General features: G+C 46.0%; 1 protein-coding gene across 2 annotated transcripts in view; it reads left to right on the top strand.

Annotated features, from left to right (window-relative positions):
* The window catches only part of AKAP8 (A-kinase anchoring protein 8), a 797,769-nt gene that overhangs the window by 588,211 nt on the left and 189,283 nt on the right, over positions 1-20,275 (top strand). For both annotated transcript variants that reach the window (XM_085654332.1, XM_085654333.1), the window contains exon 11: positions 3,563-3,656. In XM_085654332.1, coding sequence (XP_085510458.1) covers positions 3,563-3,656 — 94 coding nt within the window. The remainder of the gene's footprint in view (positions 1-3,562; positions 3,657-20,275) is intronic.

The raw sequence follows: 20,275 nt of genomic DNA, 5'->3' as shown, positions 1-20,275 counted from the left end.
ATGACAGTGGCACGTATACTCCTTAGGGACATCCTGACCAGTCTCTGGTGCTCGTTTGTTTTGGGGCTTCGGCCCGATCTAAACGCCCGGTGTGATGTCTTAATGCCTGGTGTCTCACGGACGAGCAGAATTCAACTTCTACTTTGAGACCAATGGTCAGTGGCCTCTGCTGGTTCCCTATGGGTGGCTAGTAAGGTCATGATTTTGAGTGTCACTCAATCGTACCTCTGCAGGACAGAAAGGCTCAAAGGGAAGGTGCTTTTGTGCCTTGAATCCCACATCCTCGCTCTTGAAAAACGCTGCTGTGCCGGGGTCGCGAGGGATCCCAAGGAGCTTCATCAGCAGCTTGAGGTCGATCGGACCTTATTGCGCCAATTGGCCCTTGAACAGTGCTGGCGAGTATCCTCTCAGAGGCAACACGAATGGGAAACTCTTTTACTGGCTTGCAACGGGCAGTATGAAATCACATATAATCCCCATGTCAGGGATGCCACTGGTCAAAGCTTCCCCAGTGCTGAGGAAATGGCATAAGCGTTTGCTTCCTACTAGCAGGCCCTGTAGATCTACCACCCTCGATCTGCTTCTCCATGATATTGCCCTGACCAAGCTGACTGCAACTCAAACTGTGGACCATTAGTCTACCTTCTCGAAGGACGAGGTGGAGACGTCTATATGGTACATGAACATTGGCCAGACCTCTTGAATGGTTCCCTGTGGAATATTATTGGTGCATCGGTTCCGTGCCGAGCAGCGGGGCTTCTTTGCTCTGGAGTTGGACATGGCCACCCTACTAAACTCCCCAAAAAGGGGAAAGCGGAAAACACATGTGCCGCCTACCAGTCCATTTCGCTGATTAATGCGGAGCTTAAGATTTTCGTAAATGTTTTGGTGCGGGTGCTGCCTCACCTTATTCATGCCATTCAATGTGGCTTTATGCCCCACTGAGGTGTCCTTTTTCTCACCCCCCCAATCGCCCCACCCAATAAAACAGTACATTTTTGCCATCAACAAACCTCCAGGGAGAGCATTAGTGTTGGGGGGTGTGTTGTATGGTAAAGGCCTCTCAGCAAGACTTTCTAGGGTCAAGGGGAAGGCTCCATTTGGCGAAGGTAACTGATGAAAGGCCCCCCAAGCCTCCCAGGCTGGTGTGATTGCTGTGGGCGCCGTGTGCTACGAGTGATTGTATTAGGACGTGATTAGTTTGTGGGGTGAGGAAGTTGTGTATATGTAGTATAATGCTGTGAGTGCCTTCAGTGGAGCTGGGAACGTGTCGGACAGCGCTCTGCACATCGCCCACTGTTGGTAGTATCTAGGGGTGTGCTAGAGGCGGCAAGCTGAAATGGGGGGTGAGGAATTGGTCATCCAGGAAAGGGTCTGCAAAGGTGTAAATGTTGAGCTTGTTCGCGCAAGTGCAGGCGCCCCGTCATGCAGGGGGGGGCAGCAAGGGATGCCTCACCACTGATATCGATGAGGCGTAAAGGTGTGGGCTTGCATTCGCCAAGTTAACATTGCGCTTACCCATTTTTCAAGAAGAGCACTGGCACAGTGGACTGGGTCTACCTAGACCTGGTTGTGCATCGCATGGGCTTCGACCCTATATACCATGGGCATGTACGCCTCCTCTTTAAGGAACCTTCCACTTATGTCCTTGTCAATGGAGCTCTCGCTGCACCCTTTCTAGTCTGCAGAGGTACACCTCTTCCTTTCTGTTCACTCTAGCCATAGAACCCCTAGCTACGATTATTCGGTGTGATGCTCAGGTTTGTGGATGGCGCTGGGGGAGGGCTTGGAAGATACAAAAGCCTTATACGCGGACAATGTACTCCTCTTTCTGACCCAACCGCAACTGTAGGGCCCTCGAGTACTTCATATTGTAGGCGTGTTTAAGTAGATCTCTGGCTTCAATGTGAACTGGCGAACATATCTTTTGGTCCTGCTGAAGGGCGACGTGATAGTGAGTTGGCGGAGTACTATCCCGGTCCAGCACTGAAGTTTCAAGTACCTAGAGGTTAATATATCGTGCCTACTGGACTGGGCTCAGACCCTTAATCTTGCTCCTCTGCTCAGCGGCACAAAATGGGTGTTGCAGTCCTGGTCCAGTCTCACACTAAATGCACTAGGTAGGGTGGATCTGTTCAAAATGTTGTTGCTCCCCAAGTACCTCTACGTCCTACAGAATTTTCCATTCCCCATCCCCACCTTCTGGTTCACACAGCTTAATGCTCTAATCCGCTCCTTCATTTGGCGGGGAGACCCCCGTGCATCGCCTGGGCCTAGTGCTGCCATTCAGCATTTGATGGGGTCTTAAGGCTGGCTATATTAGCTCTTTTACTGAGCATCATATCTTTTGGTCATTAACGACTGAATGATGGGGGCTGGAGGGACCTCACCTGTAGAGCGAAACTGTTCCTATTGGGTCTGGACAGGGTCTGACTATGTCATGCAGTACAACTTGAGGGGTTTGGTCTGTGGGATAAGATTACATTACATCCCTAGGCGATGTGTGGAGCAGTGCTCACATGAGGTCCTTTGCTGATGTTCAGGTCCTCTTTCAGCTTCTACACACAACTTCACAAATACCTGCAGCTCCTTCATGCACTGACCTCTCACTGTGCCTGGGCATTGTGCCATTCTGGTAGCGCATAGCCAGAACTCTTTCACAGGTGTTGGGGAGACAAATTGAGCTCACGCCCACAGTGGTACTCCTGGGCATTCTGGCGGACATAAGTGGAAGTAGGGACGACCGGACGTTGGTTGGTGTTGCCTCAGTGTTGATCAAGCACAATATAATGCGGAAATGGAGTTCCACAGTCCTGCCTACGATTGTGGACGATGGATTTGTGCTCCAAAGTGGAGGAGACTGTGCACAGAGCACAGGGGATGTCCAGGGAGGCATGCTAGAGTCTGGGGCAGGAAGTGGGACTACTGTGGACTGGGAGGTATTACAGCACTGGAGAACTGATACGGGTCCTTTTACAGCTTCTGTTGGATTGGGGTGGTGGGTGGCGGGCAGCGGGCAAGGTGAAGAAGATTGCGTGCACTGGTGTGTTGAAAATAAAATTTGGTTTATAAAAGAACCAAATATTGTTGTAGTTATGAAGCTGTGTTGTTCTTACGCTGGAAGAGTGTTCTTAAGAACAAATTACCCATAAATGAAGTTTAAAAAATCTGTCAGTCGAGAAAGGTTATTTCTTTATGGCCTCGAGTTCAAGGGGATCTCTCACTAAAAGGCTCAAAGGAGCACGATTTTAGTAGAAGACAGAAGAATCATTGATAATTGGCATAGTTATGCTTGCAGACCTTTTGTAACCTGTGTAAGATGCATGAAATGCCTTATCTGCCTATGATTATTAGATGGTTGTCAGTTCACTAGGGATGGTAAGTCAGCATCTTCAAGATATCAAAGTTGGGGAGCTCAAGTTACAAGTACCTATCTCTTCCATCAAAAAATGTGTCCCAAACTAGTCCATTCTTAAATTCCAGCTTGGTTGATATAGCTTCATTTTGTTTATCACAGTTGCTCACAATTCACGTTTCTCACAACTTCTCTTAATTCACACAGGAATATATTGTAAACCGGAATAAAAAGATTGAGAAACGACGTCAGGAGATCATTGAGAAGGAGGGTGCAAAACAAAAAACAGACCCTTTCAAAGGTGGGTGACACCGACGTCTGCATTTATCCACTTATTGGTAATAACCTTGTGGACTGTTAGCTTAAGTTTGAACATTTTCAACAGAATTCGCGCTAACATGTGTATCTTAATTGGTTCTAATAGCTTCAGTCACGTATGATTGATCTACGTTTGGCTGCAAGTTTTTTCTTTAAAAAATGGGTATGCTCCAGATTGAACTGTGGCTATTTTGATTATATACGCATCCATGTATTCCATATTGGGGTGGGCGTTGCTTGGTTTGGCTTGATTTTGGTTGTCTGGGATGTAGCCTCTAAGTGTAGCCTGTGAATGTCATGTATGAGGCTGGTGTTGCTTCTGTGTTTCTTTTGCTAGGTAAGATATGTTTGCCCTTTACACTTATACTAGTTGATTGTTATGTATCTGCATTTTGTTATTGCACTCACAATTGTAAGTATTACATTCCCCTTTTCCTTTCTTTCTTTATACTAGAGAGGTAAAATATATGTATGCACAAATGTGTATGGTATGTTTCTGTAATTAAATAGGATTTTGTTTACTTTTATTAGTTAATTGGTGGAAACAAGGTTGTATAGGTGTAAAACATTCCACTAGAAAGAGAAATGTGATCATGACAAAGTCTTTGGTGCTGTGCGGAACATTGGCATGAGAGTGGCTGCTGCCCGCCCACCACTATTTACTTTTTTGCAGCACTTGTGCACTTAGTAAAGTGAAAAAATATGTGTGCACCTTTTTGTAAGGACTGCAGTTTGAACTGTCTCTTTTAAGGTGGAAATTAAAAACGTGTACCTAGTTGCTGCCATGCCTTAACGGTCTGCTTCGTGTGAATAACTGAATCGTTTTGCACCAAAAGCTTAACTAGAATAAAAACTGGTTGGTAATATTTTTGGGAACGCAGACAAAGTTGTATAATAGAAATTATATTTAAATCACCAGTTTTTTGCCTTTTATTTCATTTCATTTTATGAATCTCTCTTGGGGTCACCTGAACCTCATTAAGTTTAAGAACTGGTTCGCTTGAGGTGCTGCGTAATATCACAAAATGTATTGTATGGGCGCTCATGCAAAATATAACTTCCAGATAATTAAAGCTCCCGAAAACTTAATGAAACCGATCTTAAATCTATTTCCACTTCTGGGAATAATCCATTGCACAACTACTTGATCACTGCTGCAGAAAATGTAAATGTGGCCATAGTAAATTGATACAAAAATTCGATTATGTACAGTGCAATTAAATTCTCCATAAAAAGGAACTTCACCAACTGTCAAAGGCATCGGACATCAAAGCTTCATTGGAGAAAGGGTCATACGGTTTTCCTTGCAATAGCTCACATGACTCGTAACACTCAACCGTCCTTGTTTCAAGGATTGGGAAAACGCTGCCTAAGAAAATATTATGGGCTCAATTTGTTCCTTCTCTAATAAAAAAAATGAACATTGGCTGGAAATCTCTTACCAAGATTGTATGTTGCAGGCTAAGCAACTATAAAAATGCAGGAAGTACTAACATGTTCCTCAATGACCTACATTTGTTTTTCTCTTTTTGTTTAACCTGACATAAATGTACTTCTTTTAACTGCACATTCGTATTATTGGTTTTAATGAGACGGTATTCCTTTATTAATGTAATGATTTTAAGTAATCATACAATAAATTAATAATTCATTCAAAGATTAACAACTCACTCCTTTCTGATAGCTTCCTCCTTTGGAACAATAACTGAAGGTCTATTAAGATGTCTTCATTAATATTCATAAATAGTGAATAACCCCACCCAAGTGCGAGATCTTGGAATACTTATAGCAGCAGAGAGAAAAAAATCACTTTGAACAAAGCAAAATGAAAAAATGCCTATATACAGGCAACTTCTGATGGATACTTCTAACGGCACATTCTCCTCCACAGGATCTTAAATACTAGTCATAAGCACTGAATTCTTCCCCCATGTGCAGGATCCCAACACTTTTTTTTTTACAAACCACATACAGATGCTTTACATTTTGAAAAAATAATTATTTTTAAAACATATAGAGCCTTTGAAAAGGTTATAGGTTAATATGGTCAACTTTCACATATTTAAACATTTTTTTAAAAAAGCAGACAAATAGTCAATTGAAAAGCCTAATGACAAGAAAGCTTTTTCAAAAGATAGGAGAGGGAAAACGGACAGTGTAGCCTAATAGGCTGACGTCAGAATGATTGGGAAAATTGCTGCTGCTTCTTTAAGGAATAGCACAATGCCGATATTGCATCATGCCTTTTAGGAGGCAGTTGAGTCAGTTCTGTGTTTTTCACCTTGGCGTAGAGGAGCCTGGAGTACTAAGCACGACTTTTTAAAGATTTTTTTTATTTTCAGAAACCTTTCCAAACTCGTAAAAATCTAATTTGCACAACATCTTTAGCAGGCCCGTGCACGTAAGAGCGGTGGGGCCGGGGTAATTCGACAGACGACCACAAGGGAAAATTAAATAACTCATTTTCCCATGTCGTCGTCTGCCGAAATGTCCCTCCCCCCCCCCCCCCCACCCCCCCCAACTGTCCCCACCGCTCCTACCTGCACGGGCTGCGGCTCATCTTTAGAGTCAGAAAGTACTTTTTCTTACAGAAAAAGTATGTTTTTTCACAAATGCAAACACGTTATGTTTCTTATTTGTTGGAGAAAGAAAGCTCAAACAGACATTCCTGCAAATTGTGCTTAAAGATGTCCAGGAGGGCTTTGAAGAAGAGAGAAAAGATCAGATTGCAAGAGCTGCAGGAAGATAAGCGCAGGCATGAAGAGGCAGTGTCTGCAAGATCAGAGACGTGCAGGGGGTACTCCCTCCACCGCAGCTCTTTTCATCCATTAACACGTTCACCATCTAGGTCTGTCTCGATGTTGAGAAATGATATGTTGGAGTCTGTGAAGTTGAAAACTGTGTTGTTGGATACCTCACCAAGCAGATCCTTCCAGCTGTCTCTGGAATGTGTCCATAAGATGAAGAAGATGAGAGTACCAAGTATGCCGGACTCTGACTGCTCAACCACTGAGCAGCCTCACCAGTCTTAACTATGATCTACTTTAGCTCACAGATCTCCATTACCAAAGCAGGGGGTCTCTCCGGTTCTATCCCCTGCTGCAACATTTCTACCGTTTTCTCTGGTAGCTCATCAACCCGTCATGCTTGTGCCTGTGGTGGTGCCTTAACGTGCACTGCCTCATTCAGCTTTGCCGCCCACATCTACAGATGCAAATTTATCTCCTATTAGGAGCGCTAGCACTTCAAGAACAATATCCAGAACTCCAGGAAGGCATTATAGGAGTTCTCACTATAAGTGGCATCATCAGTGAAGGACATCAAGGCGTCACTCTTCATCTCATCAGTACTTATCAGTGACGATCTACACAACGGTCGCTTTTCTTGTTGCTCACAATATCCTCATTACTCATACACTTTCTATCCTTATTTTTCATCAAGTAGGTAGTATTTCTCAACTTTTTCACCAGGGATAATGTCTCTCATTGTTGATATTACAAATTTCAAAGAAGTATTGGTGAGAGATCCTGTAAAACTTAACATACCTATTCCAACGACCCACCGAAAGACTTTAGTCATCCTTAACACCCCGCACTACTCTTCTTCTGTATGCCATTTGTTTCTCCTCTGTTTAACTCCAGGCAAAGCAAAGTCTGCTTCAGCACGCTGGCATAATAAATTAAAGCCACCTGAAAAAGACCCTTCCTTCCCGTGTGTAGAATCCACCTTCTGATTTCATAATTTTGTCTGTTGTAAGGAAGTAGGTCAACTCCTAAATAGAAAGTGAGTAGTCCTTAAGTCATAGGAGGTTAGGCCACATAAGCAAATATACAAACAAATTAGATGCCTCGCATGTTGCCATTAATCATTATACATTAGAAACAATGAAAAGGACAATGAGTGAGTTGATCATAAGTTATTTAATTGATTTATTTTATAATCATACAATTAAATTCTTGTAATTGTACACAAAAAGCCTAAAAGAGTAGGCAAACCACAACAGACAATATTCTTGCATGTCAAGCAATGTGATAAAAATGTGATGTTTTGATCTGTCTAATTTATCATGATTGATGACAACACACAAGATATATTTTTTGTTTTTATATTTGCTGCAAGGGAGTATCATTCCACTTCTACAACTTCAACTGTGCCTCGCAAAAAAAGGAGAGTTGGAGAATGAACGCAGGTATTAGGAAGTTCTGTGGAATGTCCACAACTTCCATGAAGACGGGGAGTGCTGCTTGCCTAACCTAGTGTTCTCCAGTATTTGGGGTGTCTTTCATAGATTCACATGCCTGAATCATTCCCCGTCGTCGGAGTGGGAATCCCACGGTACATAAAAAAGCAATAATCATGCATATAATAACCAAAAAACCTTGGTAACCTGAAACCAGGAAGTAAAGTAGCCTAAGCTACAAGGAAAAAACTTCCACACCTATGACTATCACAGTCATTCTGTCCAGTCCAAACTGCAGCCAATCAGGCGACAGCACCCACCAGAATGTTCTCCTCAGAGGCTCAGGCTCTCAGATTTTCTACCGCACGTCGTGTGAAGGGAGTCTCCCTGAGCTCTGCTCAGTACTTCAGTTTTTTCCTGTTTTTTTGCTTACTTCATGATGTCAAGTTCTAAAAGGTCTCTCTTTAGGCCTTGTGAGTCCTGTGGAAAGCTCCGGCTATTCTCTGAAGATCCTCACAAGAAGTGTATCTACTGCCTCTATCCGGAACATGAGGTGAGGGATTGTATGATCTGCAGGACCTTCCCTCAGAAAACCCTCAGGGATAGAGAAGGGCACCTACTTCTGTGGCTACAGAAGATTAAGGACAAGGATAACCCTTTATCTGAGGTAGAAAGTGCAGCCTCTGGGTCCTCTGTATCTTCCAGAAAGAGGATGGCTGAAGAAGAATTATCTTCTCCTGGGGCGAAGGTGTTGAGGAAAGTTCAGCCTGCTAAGGGCTCTGGCCAGTCTTCTTCTACTTCTTCAAAGAAGGCTTCTCCACCTTCCAAATCCAAGCCTGCTACGCCCCCGAGGAAATCAGGAAAGTCTCTGGCACCAAAACGATTTCCTGACCATGAATTACCTCAGGTAAAAATGCCGCCGTCGACGGCTCCTTCGTCGACGATTATCATCGTCGACGCTACATCAACATCGACGGTTACATTCTCATCTCCGAGACCGAAGATGATTATGACGTCTGCTTCGTCTCAGTCGACGCTGGTCTCCATGGCTCAGACCCATCTCGTCGATGAAGGAGGTGTCATCTCTCGTCTCCGCTCCATCGACGGTAAGGAAGAAGATCTCGTCAACGACTACTGCGTCGACGCCCACCTCGTCGACAGCCACCTCGTCGAAGAAGACTACCGCGCTGTCGACGGCTGCCCCGTCGACGAAGACTGACTCGTCGATGACAAAAATTCCCTCGTTGACGAAGATCGCCTCGTCATCGTCGACGAAGATTGCCTCGTCGACGGCTAACATCTCGTCGTCGAAAGTTGCCTCGTCATCGAAGACGGCTTCTGCATCAGCCCACATCTTATTGCCACCACCGGTCTCGTCGACGGCACACTCGTCGACGCCTCTCTTATCTTCCTGCACAGATTTGCAGGTTTGGAATGCAACATCGGCGTCTGCTTCATCCATCCAGCCTTCGACAGCGGCTTCTCTTCTTCAACGTCGTGGCTCCTCTTTGGAAGCCCTATCACCATTGAAGCTGCTGGAACAGCTGTTAGATTCTGAGGAGGAGGATGAGGAGGACGAATCTGGAGAGGATGACAGATTCCGCACTGCGAGGAGTCCATCTGAACTATTTATTAAATATCAGGATGACGACCAGGAGGAAGATCCAGGTACTGAGCCTCAACCTCCACCTCCTGTCTCAGTTCCTTCAGCACAAATGCCTTTAGAACTGCTGAACAATTTACAATATATGTTGCAGGACTATTATCGGCGCTTTCCTCCATTTACGCCTGTGCCAAGGGTTCCCATACCCTCTTTCCAATCTCCCAGACCACCTTCTCCACTGCCATCTCATCATTCCCATGATGCAAATACAACTGATGATGACAGGGAAGAGGGAGAAGTGGATGACCATTCATTGCTGTCGGAGTGGGACGAATATCAAATCCAAATTCCGTCACTGACTGCTCCGGCCCCCGTGGACTCTCCTCCGGTGGATATCGGAAGTTTTCATCTCCTTAAGGAGAGGGCAACAAAGAGATTTCTTATCCCAATGGAAGCTAAGAAAGATGACTGCTTTCTTTACGATTTTAAGGACCAATCGAGAAAACAGATCAGGACAATTCCAATAATAGATTTTAACTGGAAAGAAGGCTTAAAAATCATGGCAACACCAAATTCTCTCCCAGCAGTCATGCCTCGGTTGGACAACAAATATAAAGTACCAAGCGACTCGCCGGCATGTCTCATCGGCCAGCCTAAAGCTGACTCTGTCATCGCACAAGCGGCGCAGAGACGGGCCAGGAAACCCCACGCCTCCTATATCAGCTCCACCTGACAGGGATGGCAGACGATTGGATGCAATTGGGAAAAACGTCTCCACGATGACTGCGACGATGGTTCGGGCTGCAAACTCCCTAGCCATATTAGGGAGATACGATCGTCAAATGTGGTCCGACATCTCCCCCTACATTAATATGCTGCCGGAGCCTTCAAAGTCCGAGGCTTTGAAGATCTTACAGGAGGGGGAATATACCTCGGCTGAAATCATCGACGCAGCCGTGGATGTGGCATCCACTGGTTTTAGACAATTGGCGGGTGCAGCAGTATTGAGGAGAACAGGTTGGCTGAAGTCAACATCTTTCCGTCAAGAGGCCCAAACAAAGATCATCGATATGCCGTTCGATGGAGAGTCTCTGTTCGGACAACTTGTTGATGAGGCCCTTCAGGCTATTAAAAAAGATACGGAAACAGCAAGGTCTCTTGGTAGCCTGCAGTTTCGAAAGTCGTCCTTCCGGGGTGCCAAAGGACGTGGATCCTTCACCAACAGGGGAGGATATAATCAACAACGTTCTTATCAGTCCTCCCAATCTACTCAAAGATTCCAAAACTACAGGCAGCAATCTTATGGACAGCGAAGTAATTCTTATTCGCAGTCAAGAAAGAAGCAATCCTTTTGTGGAGGGGAGTCAATAACAAGCAATGAAGTCAGCCAACTGCCACCATTTCTGCCGTTGCCCCATACAAGAATTGGAGGAAGAATATCCCACTTCTATTCGAACATGTCCAAAATTACTACAGACAAGTGGATTTTGGATATAGTAGCCAGAGGCCATGCTCTGGAATTCACAAAAATTCCCCCAAATTCTCCTCCCAAGGGCCCACCCCCTGCTCATCTCAAGGAGCTTTTTTCACAAATAAATCTGATGATCCGGAAGGGGGCAATCGAAAAAGTCCCTCTGTTACAAAGAGGAACAGGATTTTATTCGAGATTTTTCCTCATCTGAAAAAAGTCGGAAGAATGGTGCCCTATTCTCGACCTTCGCGCCCTCAACAAATTCTTTAAAAAGCTGTCCTTCCGAATGTTAACACTTCAAGAAATTCTACAATTACTTTCGGCGGGGGATCACATGGCCACCCTCGACCTCCAGGACGCTTATTTTCATGTGCCGATCCTTCCCAGACACAGAAAATTTCTACGGTTCAGAGTGGCTGGCAGAGACTTTCAATTCAGAGTCCTTCCATTTGGACTCCGTTCAGCACCCCGGGTATTTACAAAGGTCATAGCGCCTGTGACTGCACACCTTCGCCTGCAGGGCATTCAAATTTTCCCGTACCTAGACGACTGCCTTATCAAGGCGAATTCTTTCAAAGCAACATCCGAACATGTTCAGAAGTGTCTGCTTCTTTTCCAGTCTCTGGGTCTTTCCATACATTTCGAAAAGTCTCATCTGGCTCCATCACAGAGAAGGACTTTTCTAGGAGCAACACTAGACATAAAACTGACCCACGCCTATGTCTCAAAAGAAAGACAAGTTAAGATCTGCAAACTTGCGCGCTCATTGCTATCAAAAAAGTGCGTTTCAGTCCGTTTGTACAAGTCCTTCCTAGGAATGATTTCTTCCTGCATTCCTCTGATTCCCAACTGTCGTTACAGAATGAGGCAATTGCAGGAAGAGCTCAACCTTCAATGGCTCCAGATTTCGGGTTCGTTCGAGGACATCGTTCGCATCACTCTTCGGATGCAGGAAGCCTTTCATTGGTGGAGCAAGATGAAGAACTTGAGAGGAGGATGTGCATTTCTAGTCGAAATGCCGGATTTCACCAAAACCACAGATGCTTCCCTCGAGGGATGGGGGGCGCACCTTCAGGGGATGACAGTCAACGGCAGATGGACCTTAGAACAAAAGAGGTGGCATATCAACCTTCTAGAGTTACGAGCCATATTCTCGTCTCTAAGATCCTTTCGAACCATCATCAAAGGAACATCCATACTAATACGAACGGACAATACGACAAGTATGCATTACTTGAACAAACAAGGCGGAACAAAGTCAGCCCTGTTATCTCAGCAAGCACAAGAAATTTGGAATTGGGCGATTCGTCACAAAATCAGCCTCAAGGCCATTCATGTCCCAGGAGTCACCAATGTTCTGGCGGATTCCCTCAGCAGATCCACAACATCAAACCAAGAGTGGGAACTGCACCAACCATCCCTAAACAGGGTGTTTCAAGAATGGGGGCATCCCGATCTAGACCTCTTTGCAACCAGCCAGAACCGCAAATGCCCATCCTTTGCAAGTTGGGTTCCCCACAAGGACTCACTCGGAAATGCGTTTTTGATGAATTGGTCGCAAATATATGCCTACGCTTTTCCACCGATTCCGTTGGTTCCACACAAGATCAAGAAACAACCTTGCTGCATGATACTCATTGCTCCCACGTGGCCTCGCCAGTATTGGTTTACGGAGCTTCTTCTCCTCTCGGAGTGCGAGCCCATCCAGTTCCGGCCAATACTGTACCTTCTGACCCTCCAGAACGGACAAATTTGTCATCCGGACCCAGCATCGCTGAGATTAGCGGCATGGCTCTTCAACACCTTGAATTTGCACACCTAGATATTTCTCCGGACTGTCAGGAGGTTTTAGCTAATGCTCGAGCACCTGCTACGATTAAAACTTACAAACTAAAATGGAAGAGGTTTTGCATGTGGTGTCAATCTGCCAATATCCACCCTATTCAGGCAAGACCAGAACAAATTCTACCATTCTTTCTTCAATTGGCAAAGTCCGGCCTCTCCCATTCTACTCTCAAGGTGTTCTTGGCGGCAATTTCAAGGTTTCGGCAGGATGGTGTTAACTCTCTTTATTCAAATAGAGTCATTCAGCAATTCTTCAAAGTGTTGTTCCGGATGTTCCCCCTATTCGACGACCACCTCCTTCTTGGCACCTTAATATAGTGCTTACACAACTAATGCGGCACCCTTTCGAACCTATTCACAAGGTGGATTTAAAGTTTCTTTCTTGGAAGGTTTCCTTGTTACTAGCTTTAACATCAACCAGAAGAGTTAGTGACCTCCAAGCGTTCATTATTCATCCACCTTTTCTGCAATTTACATCGAAATCTGTAGTGCTGCGCACTAACCTAAAATTCATGCCAAAGGTTCCGGCGGATTTCCACCTTAATGAACCTATCATTTTAAAGACTTTTTTCCCAAATCCGCTCACAGCTGCAGAAAGGGCTTTGCATTCCCTTGACATCAAAAGATGTCTCAAGTTCTACTTACAACGGACAGCAGCAATACGCAAATCAGACCAACTCTTTGTGGTATATGACAAACCACGCCAAGGACATTCGGTCTCAAAACCAATCATTGCTCGTTGGATCTCTGCTGCAATTTGCTTATACCATGATCAAGCGGGAAGACCATTGCAAGCGACCCCAAGAGCGCACTCTACAAGAGCAATTTCTTCATCCACAGCTCTTTTTGCCGGGGTGCCTCTTCATCAGATCTGTAAAGCGGCAACATGGTCCAACAGACACACTTTTACCAGACACTACTGTTTGGAAGCTGCAAGCGATGCAGATGCATCAGTGGGACAAGCTGTTCTGCGCAATCTTTTCAGATAAGGTGAGCCTCTGTTCTCCCTCCTCCACTATGCTTGTCTATAAGACGCTTTTTCCATACTGTTTCTATATCTTGAAATTGTTCTGCATATGTTGAAACACACGTCTTTCTCTATAGTTATACCGTTTCATAATGTATATTGTCTATGATACAAAAACAGCGTCTTATGAGCATGATGTTATGTACTGCTATCTACTCTGATTCAGGCATGTGAATCTATGAAAGACACCCCAAATACTGGAGAAGAACAATAGTTACTTACCTGTAATCTGTGGTTCTCCAGTATTGGTGTCTTTCATAGATTCACATGCAACCCGCCCACATCCCCTCAGAGGCTTTTAGGCTATTATGTATAGGTTCACTCCTGCGCGAGAAAATCTGAGAGCCTGAGCCTCTGAGGAGAACATTCTGGTGGGTGCTGTCGCCAGGTTGGCTGCAGTTTGGACTGGACATTATGACAGTGATAGTCATAGATGTGGAAGTATTTTCCTTGTAGCTTAGGCTACTTTACTTCCTGGTTTCAGGTTATCAAAGTTTTTTGGTTATTATATGCATGATTATTGCTTTTTTATGTACCGTGGGACTCCCACTCTGACGACGGGGAATGATTCAGGCACGTGAATCTGTGAAACACACCAATACTGGAGAACCACAGATTACAGGTAAGTAACTATTGTTCTTATGATAGATCCCTCTGGATCTTGAGCAGTAGAAACTACATTATGAATGTAGCATGTCTTTAACCAGATAATTAGTACTGCTGCAGATTCAGCTGAACCTGTAATACACTGGAGCTCATCTTTTGGATCCCAGGTGGATTACAAAGCGCTGTGCTTTTGGCCCACATTAGATACACTCTTGACTGTGGGCCTAGAGAAACATAAAAAGTACTGGAAACATATGACAAGCATTACCAGCAACAGAGGTTTCAAGCCCCTTAGTGGCCAGAACAATATCAGCAATCAGCAACATCAGCAATCTCAAAAGTCCTTCCAGACTGGTCACTCTACAAAAGGAAGAGGCAGCCATCAAGCAATAGCTAACACAGGAAACCTAGCCTAGCAGCAACTCTCCATTTCCCATCTTCTGTTCACCACTACAGTTTGGGAAAGCATCAGCAGCATCTGGAAGAATAGAAGAAAATAACAAAAGACAGATGGGTGCTCACTATTGTGCAACATTGGTATTTGTTTTATTCATTTTATTCTGCAGTAGAAAAAACCATTGCAATTTTATTACTCAAGCCAATTTGAAAGTAAAAAGATGACCCGCAACGGTGCAGTGCAAGTGAAATAAGTAAGTGTGAAGTGGGGGGCGTGGCCAAGCAACATGGCCAGTAGAACGTGAGCCCTTTGAACCCCCTGCCCGCCTAGCATAAAATCCTTAAAAATCCATCATTAACCTCTTCCCCGCTCATGACGGAACCGCTCCGTCATGAGCCACGGTTGCCGTGTGCTCATGACGGAGCGGTTCCGTCATGCCATGACCGTTGGCGGCCGCTCCGCCCACGCGGCGCTGTTTCCCCGCCTGTGTGGGGGGACAACGCAACTGGGCGGAGTCATGACGGAACCGCTCCGTCATGAGCACAGCTCAACCGTGGCTCATGACGGAGCGGCTCCGTCATGAGCACAGCGCCACCACGCTGCCCACCCGCACCCCCCAGCGCTGCTGCGGAATTCCCGCCGCAGCGAAGGGGTTAATCCACCACAACAACACAGATTTTTTTTATAATCATTTGTTTTTATTGAAAATAAGGCAATACCAGTCACATACATAACAGTGATCAATACACATTCAGATACATGGTGTCTACAAACTTTACCAATCAAATTCTCGGCTTTACTCAGCCATCCGTATACCTCCTGTACCATCGGCGTTCCGTCATTTCCATTTCCGTGGCCGGCGAGACACATATGTCATCCCTATAAACATTCCACTTTTTATCCCACTTCTTAGGGCAACCTCTATATTTGAAAACCTCTTTTTTTGCGACCATACATTTATCTTGGTCCCTTGCCCAGTTTCTGGAAGACGGAGTGTCTGCTTCTCCCCACTTTGTAGCTATGTTCCGTTTCACCAATGTATATCCCAGAGCGACCCACTGTTGCTCCACCTCAGTAAGATCTGTCACCTCCCACACATTGAGGAGCCCCAACTGTGAAGTCAGTGTGATGTCTTTCTGTAGTGCTCGCTGCATGTGCTGTGCAGCCCTCTCCCATAAGGCCTGTATAGATGAACATTCCCATATGATGTGATAGAAGTTTGCCTTTCCGTTGGAACGACAGAGACACATAGAGTCTTGTCGTCTCCCGATCTTTGCAAGGGTGATACCTGTGAGGTATGTTCTAGGTAGGACCTTTAGTTGAACAAGGCGGCCCCTGAGAGGGAACAACTACACAGATTTGCTGTTCTCCTGAAGCGGTAACTGCCTGGCAGCACCCTTGCCAGATCTGGACCGAAGGGCTATCCCTAATGGCGTCCTGAGCCTGTGCGCCTGCATCAGGAAGAAAACACTGCGTATTGAGGCCTGCGGCGAGAGGTGGAGCGTCTGGGTCTCGGACTGTGGAGACCTGAGATTCGGGGCGGGGTCAGGCCTGGTCAATTACTCGCCTCCCTACGACTGCTGTGATTGCCTCTGATACCGCTGCAAGACCGGCAAGAAGCTGCGTGACACGGTGTGACGAATGCTTGCTTTGAACTATGCTCGCCCATCTGGGTCAGCATCCCATACAGAGGCTCCTTCAACTCACGGACCCTTGGGAGGGAGCCCATAAAGAACACAGGGACATTTACTGGCCTGCGGGGGCCTGCACATGAAATCTAAATTGAAGGTTAGTGGGAGCGCCTGCAATTTAATCCAGCATCAGTCGCTGGGGCTGGACCCCATTGGGGGTGTGCCTGGAAACGGGGCCACATGGGGGAGAGCCCCAATCTAACACAGAGACATTGCCTTTTTGAGGATGTCTGACCATGGGGGATGCCCTCTTGAATCCTGAAGCCCACATCGCGGGAGGGGTGACCATGGAGACATCGCATATTGTTAAATAAAGAGGGCGCACCTCCAGCCGGGGAGCAGCCGAAGAAGGACAGGGCTATCTCCAGGGCACTGCTTCGTGGGTGAGGGCCACGAGCAACACATGGAGTGAACTGGCTAACCTAGGTGCCACATCTAAAACTACAGCTACGATAGCTGCCACCATAACACATACTGAACCCTTAGCTGCTTGCCCCACAGAGGACCACTCCCATCCTACCCACTTGGTTTGGGATCAGTCGTGGGTGAGTCCTTGAGCCTTGGCGACTGACCATTCATGACTAGGTTCGCCTCTACCCCGTGCCCTTCTGCATGCTGCAACTCTATGCGGGGTCCTGAGGTGGAGGCTGTCCCACGCAAGTATTCGTTGCCACGCCTGGACGGGCGTGGGGGGGGGGGGGGGGGTTCAGGGCTACCATCAAAGCCCACGATCTGAGGTGGGGTTACGACACTCACTATTTTACTGGAGATCAACCCCTACGGTGAGGGGCGACAGCGATCATAGGGAAAGACAAGTTAGCGAGGGTGCAGACCCCCAACACCATTATGCAATACACCACTCCACGCCAACCTACCCAGAGGATCATGCAGCAGTTGGAAATGCAGAATACCTCTGATAGTCCAGACATGGATGTAGAACCGACTAGAGCAGAATTGTTGGCAGCCATACAGGGCTCCCACACTGCCCCGAACATAAGATAGGAACAGTCTCCATTGTCGTCAACCTCCTCCACGCAAACCTATGGAAAGTAAAGGATGAAGTTAAATCAGCAGAGGGCAATATTGTTGAATTACAAGGGGAGGTAAAGTCCCTCAAGCACCAAGTTCCTCAACTTAACTCCATCATGGAGTACCTAGTGAGATGGGCCGAAGATGCGGAAGGACGCTCTCACTGAGGCAATATTCGACTCTTGGGCTTCCAGGAGAAATTAGAAGGAAGCTCCATTGAGCATTTCTTGGAGAACTGGGTGAAAACAGAACTTAAACCTGAATGCCTCGCCAAACTGTTTGTGGTGGAAAGAGCTCTCCGAGCCCTGGTGCCACCTCCACGTCCGGAGGCGCCACCCCGGGCCCTCAGTGCCAAGATCATGAATTACTGTGACAGAGACTGTATCCTTCCGGCAGCGAGGGAGGGGGCTGTCTCCCAATTTGGCAACGCCATAATTGCCATCTTTCCTGACTATACAAAACAGGTACAGGAACAGGACCAATGTAAATCTTATCTCGGCGAAAAACAGAAATTGAGGGCACTCAATCTTCGATATATGCTCCTGTATCCAGCGTAGCTTAAAGTTCTACACAAGAGGAGGGCCCACTTGTTCGAACGACGGGAAGACGTATGAGAATTGCTTGAGATTAGAGACAAACCTGCAGACTCCTTGTCGGTTTCTAGCTGCTCCCGAGCATGGGGCACTCACACCCGCAATCCTTCTGGACTGTCCCATAAGAGGGCAACTAGCCATAACTCTTGCCCTTTGGGAACCCGAAAAATTACGATCAGCGAGGATGAGACCATGCAGCTCTTCACCATAGACCAACCATCTGAAGCACGAGAAGCAGAATCATTGGTACATCTGGATGAAGCAGACACTCTACTTGAAACAATGGGTGAGACTGAGGGTGTATGAGCTGTATGTCTGGGCCTGTGTGAGGATATGTAGTTGGAAAGGTAGCTGCACGTCCAGCGGTTGTGACTGTGTGTATTGATTGAGAGGCATGGTATAGTGTTGAAGTGTCTGTGCACATACCTGTGATGGGTAGTATGTGTCTGGAATCCTCCTGGTTGAGAGTGCATCCAATTTACACTAGTTCAGTTGTACCACGGTGTGCCTCACGTTGGAACTTTTGCATGATGACATGTTGATTGTGAAGATGGGGAGTATGATTTCTAGAATGCCAGACCAGACCTGAACATATGGTTGCGTTAATTTGTCCCTGGGTGGGAGGGCGTATTTTGGTTCACGTTGTTTATTTAATTTTACAGTGGTTATTTGGCAGCAAAGAGGTGGGTGGTGTGGGTTCTTGATGCATAGTACACATTCATACAAGGGATGGGTGGCACCTTCAGAGTTCTGACCTGAAATGTTCGGGGATCACTGCAACGCTGTTCTGACCAGTGCAAGCAAACGCAGTCTATAAAAATTGCAGACTACCCAAAACGCCGCTGCTAAAGTTCTGCTTCGGCTTCCTCGTCTTGCCTCAGCTTCCAAGGCTCTCACAGAACTACACTGGCTGCCTATTAATAAGCGTATTCAGTTCAAAGCCCTGCTCATCACATTTAAAGCAATACACGACAAAGGCCCACTACAACTATCACAACTCCTTAAACCCTACATCCCAGGAAGAGCACTAAGATCTGCCAAGAGTGGCAATCTCGCCATCCCAAAGATCTCAAAAGCAAAATGGGGAGGCAAAAGCTTCTCCTATACAACCTCTAAACTTTGGAACTCCTTGCCCACCTCCCTGAAAAACGAACATATTCTGCTACAATTCAAGCAGCGCCTAAAAACCTGGCTCTACCAGTAACACTTCTCTGGGAACAACTGCTCTCTAATGTTTTAGCGCCTAGATACCTTTGGGTCATGTCACGCTTTAGAAATTCGTCATTTCATATAATTTCATGTATATAAATAGTGACTCATCCAGCATGCAAAAGTGGTTCGTACACTCTCTGACAAAGAGTGAAAGGCTCCAGAATCACATAGAAACAGTACACTATTATTGTGCCAACGTTTTGACCATATTCATACAATTTAAACAGAGTCATCATCAGGGCACAGGATTTGAAAACACCTGCCCAATTTATAGAATGGAGGTGGTGATATTTTTGAGGGGTACTGGGGCATAGGCTGGCATAGGAGTGGCAGGGAATTAATCCCAATCTATGTTGTCTGGTCCCCAATCAGAACATGTGTGTAAGAGTATGGAAATCTGGGCCAGAACCGTTCCTTATGCAGTTGATAGCCCTCTGGGATTAGGTTTCTTGAAAGAAGTAAAATAAGATAAAGGCAACTTCTTAAAGTTACCTGAAAGCGCTGTACTGGATCCTCTCTCAATGTAGAAATCACAATTGAGGGCAGTGATTAATCAAACCATCGAGAGTGAATGTAGCTCATCAAATCACTTTAGGTAATAATCCTTCAACTACCACACCGATCGCATGTCTGCAGAGTCAATTGTTTCGTATGAATAATTCAAAGCACTCCTGTCCACACATCTGGCTCCTGGGACCCATAAACCTAACAAGGCATCTGCATGTTGAACTTTCCAAGATCTCTTTGTCGGAGAGGCGCTCTGCGTCGAGTGTCCTCCGGACTCCTGTATACCTTTCCACCAATACCACTCCTGCCCTGAGTTCTCAAGTGGATCAGGACCAACCAAGTCATTCTAGTGGATCCGGCCTGGGTATGGAAAAGTTGGTATATAGAACTACTGGGCTTGCTCAGACCTTCCCTCTGGGAAAACCTACTGTTGCAGCAAGA

This window comes from Triturus cristatus, chromosome 4_1, assembly GCF_964204655.1.
Source record: "Triturus cristatus chromosome 4_1, aTriCri1.1, whole genome shotgun sequence".
In the NCBI taxonomy this organism is placed as follows: domain Eukaryota; kingdom Metazoa; phylum Chordata; class Amphibia; order Caudata; family Salamandridae; genus Triturus; species Triturus cristatus.
This window is presented reverse-complemented; position numbering and strand designations above follow the sequence as displayed.